The sequence below is a fragment of the Malus sylvestris genome, chromosome 15 (genome assembly GCF_916048215.2).
Source record: "Malus sylvestris chromosome 15, drMalSylv7.2, whole genome shotgun sequence".
NCBI lineage: Eukaryota > Viridiplantae > Streptophyta > Magnoliopsida > Rosales > Rosaceae > Malus > Malus sylvestris.
In genome coordinates this window covers 6038798-6057933 of record NC_062274.1, presented here as the reverse complement: position 1 = coordinate 6057933, position 19136 = coordinate 6038798, and the positions used below count along the sequence as shown (strand labels likewise).

The following is a 19136-nucleotide window of genomic DNA, read 5'->3' as shown; positions in this document are numbered from 1 at the left end:
AATGCCCAACCCAACTCAAGGGTGTTGTGCGCCCCAAGGTTCCAACACCCGCCAGCTCAATTTTGATTCATGCTACTCAGATTTGAGTATGTTTATGGCTACTTGATCGTACGTCGATGTGAGCAGTATAATATATATAAGACTGGGACCTGCACAATGATGATGATGGTTGTTGTCAATTATCACTAACGCACATTATTCTAACGGCCCGCTTGCAAATGTTTATTTAGAAATTTAGTAAATGCGCTTTTATCATAAACACGTTTAAACTTTCAATAAAGCAAAGCGTGATTTAAAAAAATTCATGTGAAATTTTATAGTGCTTTTGATCATCTGAAATAGCGAAACTAAGTTCATTTATGTTACTATATTGACAGTCTAATACTACATAAAATCCAGTGCATTGGCTTGTAATATTTGCCGAATGTAGTTCAAAGATAACCAATCCAACCCGTAAAACTCATTTTGGAGCAGAAAATTTTGGATCCTCTAATGTTTGCTGGCTACCAATGAAAAAATAAGGGAGGTGTACTTACAAGAGAGCTTGACGCTCAAGTAGCGAGTGTTTGAGATGATTACAGCAGAAAGCATGCAAACAATAAGAAACAACCCCCCACTCGACCCTTCTCTAAGAAAAAACCTCAACATATTGAGTTGGAAAGAGGTTGTCATCAGAGGCCTTGTTGCCTTTGAACAATGCTACTACAACGACAAGCGGTACATAATGTTATTCTCATGGACCGCTTTGTGAACGATGAGAAGGATGTGGAGTTACTCGTTGAGAATGAGAGAAGTGTGCGGCAGCGAAACACCAAGTTTAAAACATAACACAAGTCAAATTTGCCTTGTATTTGCGGCACGGCCTTCTGCAGTACTTGTTCAGGTCTTCACCCAAAAGTAGACTGCAGTCCCGTGTCAAACATAACACAAGGGCAACTTGGCACTAGCATGCTAAAGATTATCTCGCATATTTTAAATTCATGGAGGCCATGTACTGATCGAATAATAGTTTCCCTAAAAATTACGTAAATCTGAAGAAATGATCAACGAAATCCCTTGCATAACTACCTTAAGTTGTCAAAATTCAGTTCCACTCCACAATTAGAGGGATTTATAAGAATTCTAGAGAGCCGAGCAAATTACAGATCCATTAAGTCTGATTTCTAAACTACTTATGCAGCTTACTCGGTTTGCTCAATGATGGTAGGTTGCTACCGTACGCAGGAGCTGCTGTCTCAACTTACTTGTTGTTGGTGGGTGCCATACACCGGATAAGCTCCATATGCGGCCGCAGCTGCAGCATACATGCTTGGGTCATGATGTGGTGGTAGAGCATAACCGTAACCTTCATAAACAGGTCCTCCATAGTAGGAGGCACCTCCCCATTGGTTGCCAAAATCCGATCTGAACTGCTGAAAATCAAAATCAAGGAAAACAAAAGAGTGGTGAGAATAAAAAAAACTAAAGGCATGATAGAGGCGTTACAATTGTATTTCTTCACACAACACGAAGAAGACGAGTTTTGTTGTGGACTTGGGAAGGGGTTATGAAAAGGGAGAAATGTACCTGCTTATTTGCTGGATTGCGACCCCATGAAAGGCGGACTGTTTGCTTGCCAATTACTGTGCCATTCAGTTTCGGCAATGCCTCCTCGGCGTTATTTCTGTCACAAGAGGTCAAAAGGATCATGTCCCAACTCGTTGTTAAGTAAAAACTATACCACCACCAGTGTTGCAGACCAATATCATGACGAACAGTTTACCTGTTAGCAAATTGTACAAATCCACATCCTTTTCCAACTGGTATTTTAACGGAAACTATCTCGCCATACTGAGAGAAGGGCTGCCTGAGATCTTCATCAGTAACATTAGGATCAAGGCCCCCAACAAATATCTACAAATGACATACACATCAGCAAAGGGGGTAGAGAAAAGCACAGTGTCGATTGGTTAAAAAACCATGAAAGTTAGAAGACTCACTGTCGTGTTCGTAGAATCTCCATCAGATTGGAATCCTTGGGTTGGTGTACCATTTGAAACATAACCCCCTGCAGAAACCACAAAATATAAGCAGATAAAAGAGAACATAACATTCAAGCCATGGTCATGCAGAGATTTATTAGCCTCTTTCACAATATAAAACCATCGTTTGGAAACGGAACAATCTAATTTGAATAGATCACAAAGGACGAGAAAATTACAAACAGCTAATAAAAAATAGTCCAATAAAAGGAAGAGGATTGATGATTACAACTATTCCAGAAAGATACCATCAATTTAATGTGCAATATGTGGGAAAACCGGCTCCTACTTGCCAAAATGAACTTTAAACACCTTAACTAGGCAGTGAATACTTCTAGCAGTAGTTTCAAATATTCCATGATGGAGGTAAAACTACAGCATGACATTCATATAACTCCTTACTACATATATACAAAAGATTTGAAGTACCTAAAATCAACTTCAAATAGAGCAAGTCGAGGCAAATACCTTTCTTACCAAAGAGAAGAACTAAACACCTCCTAATCAAAAAGCAGAACTAAATACCTTGTGAAGAGTATTGTTGCTGATACGCAGATGATTTCCTAGGAGTTGCGGCCCCGATGCGCATAGGCCTGCTGGAACAAAAGCTACCATTCATTTCAGTCATAGCCTGTGACCTTTCATTCTCGTCTCCAAACCTCACAAAACCGTATCCCTTTGAACGGCCAGTATTGGCATCAAAGACAACTTTTGCAGCTTTAACAGATGGATATTTACTAGAAAAAGTTTCGTACAATAAACTATCTGTAACATCTGCAGCTAAATCTCCTACAAAAATGGAAAGATCAGGAGCATTATCTGAACGCTTATCACCCGTGCTAAATGTAGCCCAGTTCAGACGGAAGGGCTGCTCTGTGTTGGGCATTAGAATGCCAGCGTAGTTCTGTAGAACTTTCTCAGCTGTTGCATGTGAAAAAAATTCTACGAATCCGTAGCCCTCTGATAAAAGAGTCTGCTTATTGCGAATAACCTTGATGGAGGCAATCTGCAAGGCATAGGAAATACATGTTATCGAAAAGGGCAGTCATGATCAATTACACAGACAGAAACAATAGGTAACAATTTCTTCAAGAAATCAGCCGAGTTTGGTTCGGAAAAAATTCCGACTGCAAAGAAGAAGGAAAATAAGAAACAAATAAACACAATTTCATGCCTGGACAAACAAAATATCATAACCTTTAAAATCTACCTTCTGACAGAATTAGAAATCAGAACAAGCAATATGCACTCAAAATATATTCTTCCGGTTTGTACTTTTCAGCCTTTTTTTTCAGTAATTGCCTCAAATATGTACAGTTTCCAATACATTTTTAGTAATGCCTCAAAATACCCAAATGAGAAAAAAAAAGCCTAGAAAAGTACTGTTGTTCGTGCACATTCCTTTCCCATCCAGCATTAGCCACCAAAAGGGCAAAATTTTCCAATAGTATACTACTATAATTATATATCCCCTCTTTAGTCCATCATTAATTGGGTTAGCTTAACACTTTCAGACCTTGTTTGGTACGCTATACTATATAACTATGTCTACTGGATAAACTAATTTGGCATCAGATAATACTGACTATATCAACCACAAAAATTGCACCATTTTTGTCATGTATACCAACAGATCCCTTAACAAGAGGATCCCCATTATTTGAAAAAAAATGAGGATTAGGTGTGGAACCCACTTCACATTGAACTTACACGATCCGAACCGTCTATTTTGTAAGTCTCGATTTATAGATCATCCTTGCAAAAATTCAATTCAATCCGAAACCATTTGCTTATTTAATTATCAAGATAAAATTTCATTGTTTCTTATATAACAAAATATTCGTTAATTTCTTTGAACCCAATTAAATGTCTTAAACATTACCGATTTGGTTAATATTTTGCAAGGATGATCTATGTGGTACAACTTGAAAAAATTAACGGTTCAAATCGTTGAAGTTCGATGTGGATTGGACCCTATACCTAATCCCAATTTTTTGAAAAAAATGGAGATCCCTTTTGTTAAAGGATCTGTGTATACCAAATGCAGCTCAGATAAATATACCAACCCATAAAACCCAACACAGAATAGCAAAATTAAATGAACTAATAAACCATGCAACAAGTCATTAAAACCCAGCTACATGCTTGCAACCCAATTAAGCAGAAACGTCAAAGCATCCAACTTTCAACCCAAACATCAATTTTCACAATAAAACAAAATAAAGGTTTCATCTTTAATATGAATTAATATACCGACGTTACAAGTCAAAAAAACCCATACAAATGTGTACGTGAATATATATATATAGACAGGAGAGAGAGAAACAGAGAGAGACCTCGCCAGTGGATGCAAAGCAGGTGTGGAGGTAATTCTCGTCCATCCAATGGTGCAAATCGCCCACCCAGATGGTCTTGTTCTCGCCGCTAGATCCCAACTGCTGCTGCTGGAGGTGTTGTACGTGCTGCTGCTGCTGGTACTGGTGGTACGCCATGTAGTGCTGCGGCGGAGGCGGAGGCGTCGCGTAATGCTGCGGCGGCATCATCTGGTGCTGCATTACCATCGCCGCCGCCGGGTACTGCATCCCCATCCACTGCTGCTGCTGCGGCGGCGGCGGCGTCGTCTGGGCTTGAGCCTGTTGCGGCTGCGGCCGTTGGTTATTATTCTGTTGCTGCTCCTCCTGCTGCTGCACCGACGAATCAGAGCCGTTCGATTGCATCCTCACACCACAAAAACACACTCTTTATTCTCCCTCTCCTTCCGCTAAACGACGCAGTTGAATTCGAACTTAAGGAAGTTATGGATTCAACGAATCTGAGAAGTAGTTCTGGGAGTTCTAGAGAGAGAAAGAGAGAGAGAGCTTTTCCGAATCTGGAGGTTTTAGAGAGAGAAAGTAAGAGGGAGGAGCGAGCGGCTTGGGCTGCGGGAGGAAGGGAAGGATTTATTATTTGTGAGGACGACGGATTCATGGGTTGGCTTCGTAAAATGCGGTTGGTTTCTCCACCGACGGATTAAACGGTGGGATCTGTTGTTCACCGTTGGATCTCACACACAAATGATAAGTGATAAGCACAAGTATACTGTTTTGTTGATCCGCCGCCAGCTGCCCTTTGCCCTCGTAACGAAAATATTTCCTTTTTTATTTTTATTTTTTATAATATTTTTGGGGGTTTTGGATTTACCGCGTGACGTCACGCTCTGTTCTCGGATTTCAGTGAGGATTTATTGAGGTGAAAAGAAATCCTTATTTTTTTATTGGATTCACCTTCTTTTTCTTTTTTCCTTCCATCTTCTTCTTTTACTCTTTACTTTTTTTACAGAACGCGGATAAGTACGACGGAGGTCAGGGGAAACCCAGAGGAGGATGTTTGTGTTGGCAAGCTGAAGTTTGGGTCCTCTTCTGGAAAGCTATAGATGGAACAACCAGGAGTTAAAGGTTAGATTCAACTCAAGTTAGATTTTGAGGGTGAGAGGGAAGGATGGAGAGAGAATGGTAGCTGCAATCAACAACTAGGAGTTAAAGGTTAGATTCAACAGTGATTAATCATTTCACAATAAATTCATGCATTTTTTTTTTTTTATAAATATGGTAACTTTCATTAAGTAAAATGTTAACACGGGCAGCGGAAGCTCGAATAGACGGTCTAAAATAACCAAGTAAAAGCATAGCGAGGTAATTTTCACTTTATTGCTCTTAGATACTGTAATTTTCAAATTTTGATACATAAGATTTTTTTCATTTTAGTTTTATACGTAAAATGCGTATTATGTGACATTTTCTTACTTTTGTCAATTTTTCAGAACCACCTTTAAAGCGTAATATGTCGCTTAGTTGGTGACCATGACTAAGTGACATGTGGCATGTGGGCATTAAATTTTGTTTTTTAATAAAAATCAATAAATTATAAAAATTATAAAACTAAAAACCAATATCTTCTCGTCATCGTCATCATCATCATCGTTGCTACTTCACCGTCTTCAAACCCAAAGACCCCAAAATCTCTATCTCTGTCGTCCAACTCCCTTCCTTCTCCATCCAAAACTCCACCGTTAACTTCACCTTCGCCAAATACATCTCCATCCGCAACCCTAACCGCGCCGCTTTCAGCCACTACGACAACATTGTCCAGCTCCTCTACTCCGGCAGCGAGTCGGGTTCATGTTCATACCTGCTGGTAAGATCGAAGTGGGTCTGACCCAGTTCATGGCCCCCAACTTCGCTGTCTAGTTGTTCTAGTCTTCGATGCTAATCGAGCTTCCAGAATCGTCCAGAACCCAATGGGGCTCACTTTCGGAGGCTAAACCATCTTCAAATTGAATGTTTTTTACGAGATGATCTTTAGATCATGAAAAAGAAAGTATACTGTTCCAATTAAAATGTTGTCTTGTGAAAATAAATCATAAATAAGTAGACAATTAAGTTTCCCATAAGTTACAAACACAAGTACTATCCTTTAATCTTCTACATTTCTTCTACCATTTTTGCTCTTATATATTCCTCATCTTCCTCATGTACTATTTTTCGTCACCTCTAACACAAAAATAAAAAATAACTTTAGCGTAATATGTTTGAGTTTGACCACAATGCACTACCAAATTAGACATTAATTGTCACAGAAATTATGACTAAAGAATGAATTGTGACGTAATTAATAAAAATGTCATTCTTTTTGTTGGAGTATAAGATTCTAAATCAGGTATATGACAAAATAGTATACAATTAATAAATGAGAGTTTCCATCCCATAAGGCTTTGGTGATAAAATCCAACACCTAGTAATAAAGTGGTTAAGTTGGGACAATATCGGTGATGTTAGTGGTCAACCATACTAGGGTTGTAAAGTTTACCGTGGTATCAGAGCATCTATTCTTTTGACAGCCCTACACCTGATTTAATGGAGTGGAATTTACCTTTTTAAGTTGAGCTTTTCTAAATATTGTGCTAGCTCTAGCTTAAGAATATTGATAACTGGATCCTCAAAAAGTTGTGTTGACTCTAATCCATGAATGATGACCAGACTCTCGAAAAGTTGCATTAGCTCCTGTACAATGACTTGACAAGTTCTCGATGTGGAAATTGGTTTCCCTTATGACCTTGTGTGAAGCAACTTGTCAGGGGGCGTATTGCAGAATAAGATCTCAAACCGGGCATAGACAAAATAATATATAATTCATATATGAGAGTTTCACCCTTAATATCATTAAGGCATTTTTAACAAAATTCAACACCTAGTAATAAGCGGTTAAGTTGGGACAACATCGGTGATCTGATGGTGGACCATGTTGGTCCTATAGGACGTGTTTGCTTGGCCTCGTTAAGTTTCACTTGACTAGACCAAATTACATATTAGTATAAGCATGTGTTTGTTACAAGCAGAACTAAGTTTAATAGGATAAAGGAGGACTCACCGCGACTAAATCCCTCACTAGGAGGTCTTAGCGAGACCCCAATGGTCCGTTTGTTTGCACTCACTAGCATTCACTAGACTGGATTGGACTAAGTGGTAGTCTAGTCCCGTGTTTGGCACAAACCAAGACAAGCTTTAATGAGACTCACCCCGACTAAACGAGACTAAGAACTTTGCTAAAGGGTCTTAGCGAGACCCCCCAAAATCGACCAGACTGCTAAGCCAACTCTTCCCTACTTCGTCTCTCCCATTTACTTGTTCCTCACAAGATTTGAAACCCAGGTCCCATATACAAACTATGCCCTGCTTCGCCCCTTTCATCTACCACTTCCAAACCCATATCCCGCAAAATTCAAAACAAAAAAGGCAAAAAAATATACAATATTTCCATTTTCAAAACCAAATCCAAATCCAAAATTCTAAACAAACAAAAAAATAAAATAAAATTTACAAAAATCGTTTTGCGTTTGAAACGCACAGCAATTGCTCTAATCACAGTGCACCTAGTCCAGACTCCTTGATCGCAGACCTTCGCCATTGACGCCAAAAAACATACCCATTAATACCCAGGTGACCCAACTCTAATTTGGGTTCTGATTCGCTAATTGGGTCCCAGGAAAATTAGGAAGAAAAGAGGGAGATGAATGGAGAGCAATAGAAAGAAAAAGATGGAGATGAAAAGGGAAAGGGACGAAGAGAAAGAGGGAGAGAGGCGAAGAAAAATTAGGAAGAAACAGAGAGGGGGACGGAACAAAATCAGGAAGAAAAAGAGGGTTAACGGAAAAGAATTGGGAGGTTTCTATAATGAAAAAAAATAGACAGTAGTAGTAATAAAATATTACTAAATACTAGCCTCTCTGCACGCATTGCATCATGGGCGCTACACGCCCCTAAAGGTGTATTGTGTTAGTTTTTTTTGTTCCATTGTAATTGTAGAGATATATTTTAAATGTATTGTGCAAAGATGAACTTTTTCTTTACCATGCACGTCCTAAAAAGTTGTTTTCACTTTGCATAAAGTAATGATTTAAATGTATTCATGCAATTGTCAAACTTACAGTCAAATAGTCTACCTTGTCAATTTTTGTTGCTTTACCTAAAGAGGTGCAAAATTACTCAATCTGAATGCTTTCAAATTGTCCATTTCCCCTGATTTTTCTGTTTTTGTGTCATTTCGAAATGTTTGTTGGAATAAGAGTGCACCCCTAATGGAATCACCAACAAAGTGATTCAAACTCTTGGTAGCGTGCAGTTACACTCTAGAGGCCCCATCATTCTTTGTAATTCTGCAAAGAAAGAAGAAAATAAGGATGTTGATTGAAGTATTCACCAATTCAAAAATTCGACCTTAAGAAAATTTTGTCGATTTTCTCTCCCTTTTTGCATGATCTGTGGGTAGATAATAATTGATTAACCCATTCTCCTCTTCTTAAACGTGTGGATGGCGGTTTCTATGTCCATTATCTGCAATGCACTTTGTTTACAATTAATCTCTATGTGTGGGTGTGTGGGTTTGCTTCATCTAACAGTTGAAAGGTAACTGAATAAGAGCACATCATGTGTTGCTTGAAGGTGAACAAATTGCCTATTGTGAAGACACAAATAACCAGTTAAGGAGACCCGAATTCCTTAAGGCATGACATTCATACCTGCTACCTTAATGCTCGTTAATCAAAGAAGAAAGAAATCAAAATCTGGAATAAAACAGGATGTATAAACTGCAAATTACAAACTAATGTTTGTTAGACTAAAACTGACAATGAATTGAGAAACTAAAATTGTAAAGGAAAATTAATAATAGAGAGAAAAAGAAATATCGGTGTAGCATATTCTCATAGAATTTGAATCAGTATGTGAACCTGTGTAATAAAATAAAAATATAAAAAGCAATGAAAGAAACAAATATATGAAGTCAACAGTTTTTTATATACTTGCTCGGGAAACGAAAGCATGTAAGAGAGAGCAAACCTGAAAGAAATCAGAAATGATTGTTTAGAGATCTTTGAGCGTGCGTGCGATTAGTAAAATTAGAATGAGGCATCAAATCTAATTATCTCTGAAGAGTAGTCTGCATAAAGAAAACACAAACATAAGGAGGGTCTTTTTGTGGCCTAGAAACTGAGTGAAAATAAACCCAGGAAACACACCAAATATGATAAAAAAAAACACTCAAAAAGCTAAATTGTTATAAGAAAATAACACATGAAAAATAAACCAAGATAACCTCTGTTGGAGGATACAACGTACCAAAAGAAAAAACGAAGTTTGTGGTTGAGGCATGGGCTTAGGGTGCCGATGGGTGAATACTAAGTGTTGATGTGAAAAATGGTTGAAAATGAACACCCCAATCTCCTTTTCAGAACGTGGGTTGTACTTGAAGATGACAGTTTCCATCGTCAAATCATTGCAACTGCCGTTTGTTTGGATAGTTGGATAGTGCTTATATAAAAAATCGGAGTGATGTTTTCATCGTCCATTTTTTTAATCTAAGGGGCCACATTCATTGATGAAATTTAGGATGAAGCTTTGAGGGAGGGTTTGATTCATCCAACGAATAAAAACAATGTTGGCTAAGAGTGCAGAAAAAGTATATCTCACGTAAGCATCTCCTATGTGTGTTGTGTTTCATTTTACTATGTTACCCCTACTATAAGCAGTTACTTTTGTGTTGTCTTTTTTATTGAATGAGGACATTATGAGAATATTGAAAGCTTCACCAAACTGGGGTTCTCCTTTTATATACTAGCATTTGTCTACACATTTTGTGTGTATGAACACATTTTTTTTAGAAAATGAGAAGGAGAGAGGGAGAGAACGTGGGAGGTTTTTGTTTTTGGTTTGTTTTTATTTTTTTTTGGTTTTTTTAAATTTTTATTTTACATATTAAAGATATTTTAATATCACCGGTAGGTGAGGCTTCAATAAAAAACAGTAAAATTTAGACCTGTGAAATTATATTATTGCCCATCATTTTTTTTTGTGTGATAGAAGACTGAGTTATCTTTTCACCATTTTGGTTGACAATAGTAGAGATATAGATGGGGATGACAATTATAACCGTTAAACCCGATAACTGTGGATAACAACCCGAATGGATTTGATTTGGATATGAAAATTCGGGTATGGTATGAATATGGGGAAAAACCGTGAACTTTATTCGGTTATGGTTTTAGATATAGTTATAGGGGCCCCAAATCCATATCCGTCTCCAAATCTGACCCGAATATATTGTGTGTGTGTGTGTATATATATATTTGATATATAATATAATTTTATTCAATTTACCGAACCCTCCCTATACTAATTCATTATGCATGAATCAAACCCTATACTATCTTTATTATGCACCAAACATCATGCATAGGGCATACCAACAACCTCATCAATTCAATACTCTTATTGTTATACTCAACCAAATTAATTCATTGAATCATTTTATATATCAATTATCAAATGTTCCAAGTTTATCAGATTCATCTCTCTTCAAGAGTCTCACTGTCAAGAAATTAATTCATTGAATAAATTTGTTTTGTCTTCCTTTCGTATTTGCTTTTGTCCTCTTTTTTCTTTTATTGGACCAATTTATCATATTGGCTTATCATAAACAACTTCAAATATATTGTTATGTTTTCTGTAATTGGATGTTACTATTTAATGATGGAATTAGTATCTACTAAAATTTATAGTACATCAATTGGATTAATATATATATTTTTTAATTTTTTTACGAACATGGATATAACCAATAACCGATTGAAAATCCGTTATCCAGTGGATATGGTTATGGATAATCTCCGATGCTTAATTTACGGTTATGGATATGGTTAATTTTCGTGGTTATAAGGATGGATATAGCATTTCTGTTCCCAAACCGAACCATTGCCATCCCTAAATATAGATAGATGTATTAAATAATATAAAATATTTATAAATATGAATAATAATAGAATATTAGAATTTGTTATTGTCAGGCATTTTAGTCCGACATTGCACCAAACGTTTCACTAAGTTAGTCTAGCTTAGTTTAGTTTAAATTCAGATTAATTCCTAAAGATAGTCTAGTGTGAGATGGTCGGTACAACAAACGCATTCCAAAAAGGAGAAGGATTGTCTGCCCTCCTCTTTCCATACTCTCCCCATGCCCTCCTGTTTTGTGCGGTCACGGTTAAGCCACGCAAATATTTTATATTAATTTTTATATAAAAATAATAAGACAAAAAACAAATGTTGACGTGGCTTAACCGTGACCGCACAAACAGGAGGGTATGAGGAGGGTATGGAGAAATGAGGGCAGACAATCCATCTCCTTCCAAAAAAACCACGAGTTACTATCCCGTCTCCCTCATCTGCAAGCAGCGTCCCGCGAATCCAGTTTCTCCTACATCGTCTGCGACGCCTCGTCGCCAACTCTGACACCTCACCCAAATCAATCTCGTCGCTTAATCATGTCTCCAAACTTGCGTCCTTTGTATGTTGCATAGCGTCGTCTGCAACAACAACTCTCAAATGATGCCCAAGATGCAGAAACCCAACCATGCTTAGTGTCGTCATCTGCGTACCGTCGTCTGTAGCACCTAAATCTCAACACAGTAACAACAACAATTCCAATAACAGCGTCGTCTACACAATTTCAGAGGAGGCGCGACGAAGCCTCTGCACAATCTGTGATCCGACGAAGTCTCTGCACAATCCAACAAAGCCTTTGCAAATTGAAAAAAAACAATTAGGGATTTTTTGGGGTTTGATTTGAATTCATTATTGTAATTACTATTAGAGAGATTGGGTACAATGTTTGGCTTTTGGGGTGAAATACTTTTTCATAATTTCCTAATTTGTTGATAGGAAATGAAATGAAAAGAAGAAGAGAAATTCTGGACTAGCAGAAAAATCCTGGAAGAGAAAGGAAATGAAGGTAGAGAGATGGGAGAGAGAGTGAGTCAAATAAAAAAGTGATAATAAAAAAATATTGGTAAGATAAATTGATAAATGACAAAAAAATATTTAAAACCAAAAATAATTTAATTATTATTTAGTTCGATACTACATTAAACTCCTCATTATTCTTATACTACTTAATTCATGTCAAGCTAATCTAGTTTAGTTCCTGAAGCTAGTCTAGTTCAAGATAGTTCAGTGCAACAAACGCGCACATAAAATTTATCACTGTTGATTGATCATAATTACAAAATGATGGAATGTCCAAATAGTTACGTTTGTTTGTTTTTGTTTTTGTTTTTTTTTTACTTATTATGTTCCGGGTTCAAACCCTCTCTCTCTTCCCCTCACCCTTAATTTAGACTAACCGATATATGCACGCCGTTCATGACATGCTTTTTTTTATTAGCAAGGGCGCTACGCTCATGGGTGAGAGAGAGAGGTGAGAATCACAAATTTCCTTTAATTAAACATTTTTCTTGAGTTGTGTGATTATACGTTACTAGCCTTTCTGCACGCGCCTTGCCCGTGCGAAAGGCTTTTTTTACGTCACGGCACGCTACGCGCGGCAGTCAGAGTTATTTTTCCCTTCCACATTTGGTTCAAGTGGAAAAGTGTTTTAATTTTGTTTTTGTGAAGGCAAATGAACCATACTAATATAAACAAAATATAAATTGAACTATTAATTGAAACACACTAAAATTTTAATCAATACAAAAAGGAATAACGCAGATAAGGTGATGATCTATGATATGTTACTCCTATCATTTCCCTACATACTTGATCTGTTGAAGTCCATTTTAAATCCTTTTGGATTCCTACATTTTAAAAAAATGGACACAATATAATTTATTTGACAAAAGAAAAGACAACATGAGAGGAAAATTACTATAATAGTTAAGTAACATATGAAAGTGATCAATAATAAAAATTCATGTCACATATTTTGTACATTACCATTTATGTTAATGTTGTGAGGTTAGAGGAGAAAGATACATTTAATAGCACCGCTACTTTTCATTCTAATATTCATGTAGTCTAAGGACACTTGTCCATAATATAACATCAATTCATAATTCAACCAGTAAATCAAAGTTTATATTGGTTTTGAATTTGTGTAGCATGTGGATCAACAAATCAAAGTTGTTGGTGTGCAAAATGAGATTGTCTAATTTATTGTAATTGGTATTTTTTTTTTTCATCAAAAGGTTTTTTGATGCAATTGATGTTGCTAAAATTTTGAATGCCTCTTTGGTTATTCCACACCTTGATGTTAATCCCGTGTGGCAAGTGGCAAGATTCAAGATATAAAGTGAGTATGCTAACCTGGAATTGTTCCTAGATGTTATTATTTCTATCCAAGGGGAGCCATTGATGGAAAACTTCTCTTGCAACCCGTTTGATCTTTCAACTATTCCACATAGGGCTATCTGCAAGCCAAAACCTAAGAGCAAAAAGCAAAAAGTCGGCGGCGGCTTCATTTTATATTGAACTCTTCTAGTTGGACAAAGAGAGAAAAAGAAGAGAGTGAGTGAGTAAAAAAATTAACCAAAGAGAACACAGAACAATGAAGACCGAATTAACTTCATTACCTTGAGGAATATGAGTCAATGATTAAAGAAGAGAGATCCAAAGAGAGAAAAGATAACCTCGAGGCTACAACACCCTTAACAACTAAGGTACATCCTTGTTGCTAAGTAAGGGGAACTCGTGCACTGATACACATTAGTAAGAGCTAACCACATGCTGTAAAATAAAGTGAAGCAACACAAATACAAAGAATTAACACTTCAAAATATTCATCATATACATCAATCTGTCTCTTGTGCTTGAATTGGGCATATGTGTGTAAATTCCAATTCACATGTCTAAAAACGAAATTCCCTTCTTTTAGCAAATTCCATATCGAATTGTACCTGTACCAATAACAATTTGAGGCAACTGAACCTACACATTTAGGCCTTTCGACTATTAAAAAATAGATTTGTAAGTCAAACAATCTAATAATCCAAGCACAAAAATGCAAATTGCAAAAGCTAAAGCACATACCTTAGTGGGCAAAAGTTTTGATTACCTAACATAATTCCTTTGATATCACTACAAATTCCACCACATTTAGAATCGCACACCTCCATCAACAAATGGCAAAACAAAAAATCAAAACAATTGAAAAAAGAAGAATCGATGAATCGAGAAGACGTACTTGGAGAGGTTGAGATCAAGATCGAGGTGATCAGACGTTGGTTCTACTCGTTTTATCCCATGCTCGAGTCTTAAAACTGCACGACAACATGTTGATAGCAATTGCAAAACTGAATTGAACATGGTGATCCTAAACCCACGTTAATTTTTTTTTTTGAGTTTTTTTAAACAATTTTAAATTTCTAAGTGTGTTTTTAAATATTTTATTTTCTGACAAAATTGGCCTTGTGTTTTTTATGTATCAAATTCGGTTAGTTTTAGTTTTTTTTTTTTTTAGGAGCTTTTTAGTTCAATTATTTTTGGTGAAGCCTTGAGACACAAAAATGTGCTTCTGGCATTCTAATAATAGAGATACATATTAAATCACATATCTAATAGAAGTGAAACTTATCAATCCATATGCATAAGTATCGATTTAATAAATTAAGATGTGGTTTAAATTGTGCATATGGTCTCAGAAAATGATTACAAAGTAGTGAATTATCTTGATGGTTGCGGTCTTTCTTTTTAACTCAGTATTTTTCGGGTTTAAACCCTCTCCCCACCTGCACGTGCATGTGAGAGGCCTTGTTATTATCATGGGCACTACGCGCCCCTTAAAATATCTATGTAAATCGATATCACGTGTCATATGGTATTAAGGTTTTTTTTTAATCAAACACACCACGTGCTAGTTACATATATGCGAGAGACCATTTAAATTACGTGAACTATACATTACTTACAAATTTTTCTATCACGACGTTGTTAGAAAATTTAATATTATTATTATATTAAATTAAATAATTGAATGGAAATTAGAAGTGGAGCCTTTTGGTAGAAAGATGCGTTTATTCAAATGTAGAGTTGCAATATTTGACTCTTCATGAATAATTACATACTTTCCAAAGAGGTATCTCAAATTCTATAAATAGGGAAGTCCCTTGTAATCATAAAAAAACTTTTCATTTTTACATAATCATACATAGAGAGCACTAAATATTAGAGAGTCTCATTGAGTGTCTATGAGAGAGTTTTCAACACAATCGTGGTTCATAGAGCTTTGTGATTTGGAGTGCTACTATTATAAGGACGTGGTCGTTGTATCTTAGGAGACAACCGCCGATCAACTATAAGCACCGTAGTGGGGCGTAAATTGTCTTAAGGACAAAGTGTTCAACACTTGCCTCAACCGTAATTCTAGGTTTTTCTAGTCCATTATGTCATGTTCATTTAACATTGGTTACTCATGTGCATACATTACTTTGATATATAATTGCATGAATTATTTCTTGATTTTCTATGTGATTTAATATAGTAATTAGACCTAATTTTTTCAACACGCGTTAAGCGTAACTTATCCCTATTTTCAATTGGACGATGCAAGTATTATTCATATATAAAGATCCTTGGTAAAAGCAAAGAAAATAATTAAATTGAAACTATAAATTTAACAATGCAGAAAAAGATAAAGGGAGAAGAGAATTATTATTTTTTATTATTGAGATACTATGGGATATTACATTTAACATGATCCTGGTGTTGTAGGTAGGAGACAGGTGCCTTCATCTACTGCCGCATAGCACTGGGGTATTTGGTTAGTATTTGGACAAAGCAGTCGGCTTTGCTTCATGCAATGATGCCGGCATAGGCGGCATACGATCTTGAACAGCTGAATTTGTGTCTTCTGTGTTCAACAACCTTGCTTCAGCTGCAATGATTCCATAAGAGAGAATTAATGCAAGAAGAAACACATTTGGCCACAAAAGCTTGGATCTTTTGGCTACGAGCGCCATGAGAGAGAGAGAGAGAGAGAGAGAGAGAGATGGAGGTGTTCTTTCAATTGAATGTTAATTATGAAGGGTATATATAGGATAGTTAGATGAGCAGCATTTTACTGCTCTCACAGTACACTCTTTCTTCAAGACTCACGAGGAAGAGAAACTTACTACTGCCATTGCATGGAGAAGGAAAGAATTGCTTGGTGTTCCGGAAAAAAAGGCTGCAGACCTGTCAGAATTTCAGGTTTGTCAAAGCAGTTACATCCTTGTTTTCCAGTAAAAAATCACAAATTTCCTTTAATTAAACATTTTTTCTTGAGTCGTGTGATTATACGTTATGTTCTGTTCGAGGGCGTTTGTTTGACCGGATTAGGAGGGACTGGACTAGACTAGACTGTAGTCCCCTGTTTGGTCTGGACAAGGATTAGGTTTAATGGGACTAAAGGGGACTCGCCCCGACTGAATGTTTCGCTAAACGTTCTTAAGGAGACCCCTCGATTTCAAGCGGACTGCTAGTCCCGTTCTCTCCCCCGCCGTTGATCCCTCGTCGTCTCCCTTCTCCTTCGCCCTCTCCCTTCTGATTCGCACCTTCGCCCACTCCCTTGGGCCTTCACTATCCCACCCAAAAGCCTAAACCTAGACCTCGAACAAAAATTGAAAAACAATCCACTGATTCTCTTCCTTTCTTCTTCGTTCAATTCACTCTCTTTCTCAGCAAAATCGTCATGGTTGCAACGACCAGATGACCATCACCAGAAGCTCGCTGTCGATCTCCGCGTTTGTGTGCGACCCATACGCAAGTCGAAACCGAAAGTGTACCAAATGCCCAGGTACCAGTTGGGGTTTTCGTAGGTGGTGGGGAAGAAGCTGAGAAACTTGTGAAATTTAGTAGAAAGTTGTGAAATTTGGTATTTGAATTTTGTGATCTGTGAGAAACTTGTAAAATTTGGACCTTATGTTTTGTGATTCATGAGAAGTAGAGGTGGGGTTTGATGGGAAAAGAGGTAGAGGGAGAAGGAAGAGAGGCTTGACACGGGATGGGAGGTGAGGGTTGACGGGAAAAGAGGTAGAGGGAGAAGGAAAGAGGCTTGACACAGGATGGAGAGGTGGGGTTTGACGGGAAAAAGGTAGAGGGACAAGGAAAAAGATAAAGTAATGGTAAAATATTAATATATAATAAAATATTAATTATATATATATATATTAATTTAATATAAAATAATATGATATTGTAGTCCTACTTCTTAGTTCGACACTGCACCAAACACTTCACTAAATCAATCCAGCTTAGTCTAGTCTAAGCCAGTCTAATTTAGTCCCTGAAGCTAATCCAATCTGAGATAGTCTGGTATAACAAACGCACATTTCATTACATAAGTTTCACTAGTAGTCCTAAATTTACATGAATCACATATTAGATCACATATCTAATAAAAGTGAAACTTATCTATATACATAAGTCTCAGCTTAATAAATTAAGATGTGGTTTAAAATGTGCATGGTCTCAGAAAATGATTCAAATAGCTTTGTTTATGGGAGGAGGATTGTCTGCCCTCCAAGTTTCGGTGCCCTTCCATGCCCTCTTGTTTTGTGTGGTCACGGTTAAGCCACGTTAATATTTTATATTATTTTTTTATAGAAATAATAAAACAAAAATGAATAATAATATAAAATATTAACGTGGTTTAACCGTGACCACACAATCAGAAGGGCATGGGAGGGCACGGGAACTTGGAGGGCAGACAATCCTCCTCCTTGTTTATGTGCACAAGGCAGAGGCCAAAGGCCTCTCAATTCGAAAACCACAGGTTGAACGAAATGGAGAAGTGAGCTAAGTTATATAGTGGACTGTCAAGATTTGAGAGTTCGGTTAGCGGTCCACTATTAATTATATCGATATTGTCTCAATTTTATCACATGCATAGCCCGTGAGGTGTTGTGTTTTATCACAAAACGTTTCGGTACTGTTATTTGTAGTGAAACCATTTATGTATAATTAGTATTATATCTTGTCAAGTTTTCGACGTGGGATTGCATTCTTCAAAAAGTATACCACCATAATAATTTGTTATTAAATTTATCATTTGTGACAATCAAACATAAAAACTCCTACTCACAAGTGATGACAAATACTAAATCTTAGTGGTACTAAATCATCTGATAGTGGCAGATATCAATTATTATGTTATGGTTACCCATGATTTTTTTTTAAAATACAGGTTCAAAAGTACCAGTGTTAAATAAGACCGTAAGTGTGGCTGGTCCATGTCGTAGGTGTGTTGTTGAATGATCATATTATAGTTCACACCGTTAAAAACTATAACTCCTAGATAGATCTTGGAATTTCTGAGGGCTAATTTAACCCATAAAAGTGGATGGGAAATTAAAAAAAAAAATCCAACTTTACGTTGATGTATCTTTTAAAAAATGTAAAGCCTTCAGTATTGTTTAAGATGTCGTTGGTAAGTTAATTTGCAATAGAACATATATAGTTACACAATATTTGTTACAAATATGCAAACGATCAAGCTTTGAAATCAAGTAATACATGAGAAACAAAATTCAAATTTATACTAATTGATACAACGGAGGACATATATATATATATATATATATATATATCCAAATACATAAAGGAAACACTTACATATATATATATATATATATATATATCCAAATACATAAAGGAAACACTTACATATAAGATCACAGATGAAAATAAAATATTTATATAGAAAGCTACAGGTACATGCTAATAAAGCCTTAATTAATATTCTTAATATATATGTTTGATCGATTGCAGTTCAAATTTT

General features: G+C 36.4%; 1 protein-coding gene across 2 annotated transcripts; it reads right to left on the bottom strand.

Moving 5' to 3' along the window:
- Positions 1-1040: 1040 nt before the first annotated feature.
- On the bottom strand, positions 1041-4938 carry LOC126603535 (polyadenylate-binding protein RBP47-like). 2 transcript variants are annotated; one of them, XM_050270419.1, is made up of 6 exons: positions 4358-4938; positions 2547-3027; positions 1980-2047; positions 1763-1893; positions 1567-1663; positions 1041-1409 (listed from the first exon to the last, which is right to left on the bottom strand). In XM_050270419.1, exons 1-6 carry the CDS (start codon positions 4736-4738, stop codon positions 1236-1238), a joined length of 1332 nt encoding a protein of 443 aa, XP_050126376.1. In that variant the 5' UTR covers positions 4739-4938; the 3' UTR covers positions 1041-1235. The 2 variants fall into 2 exon arrangements, with proteins under 2 accessions (XP_050126376.1, XP_050126375.1); XM_050270418.1 differs by having other exon boundaries at positions 1041-1412; positions 4358-4936.
- Positions 4939-19136: the final 14198 nt, after the last annotated feature.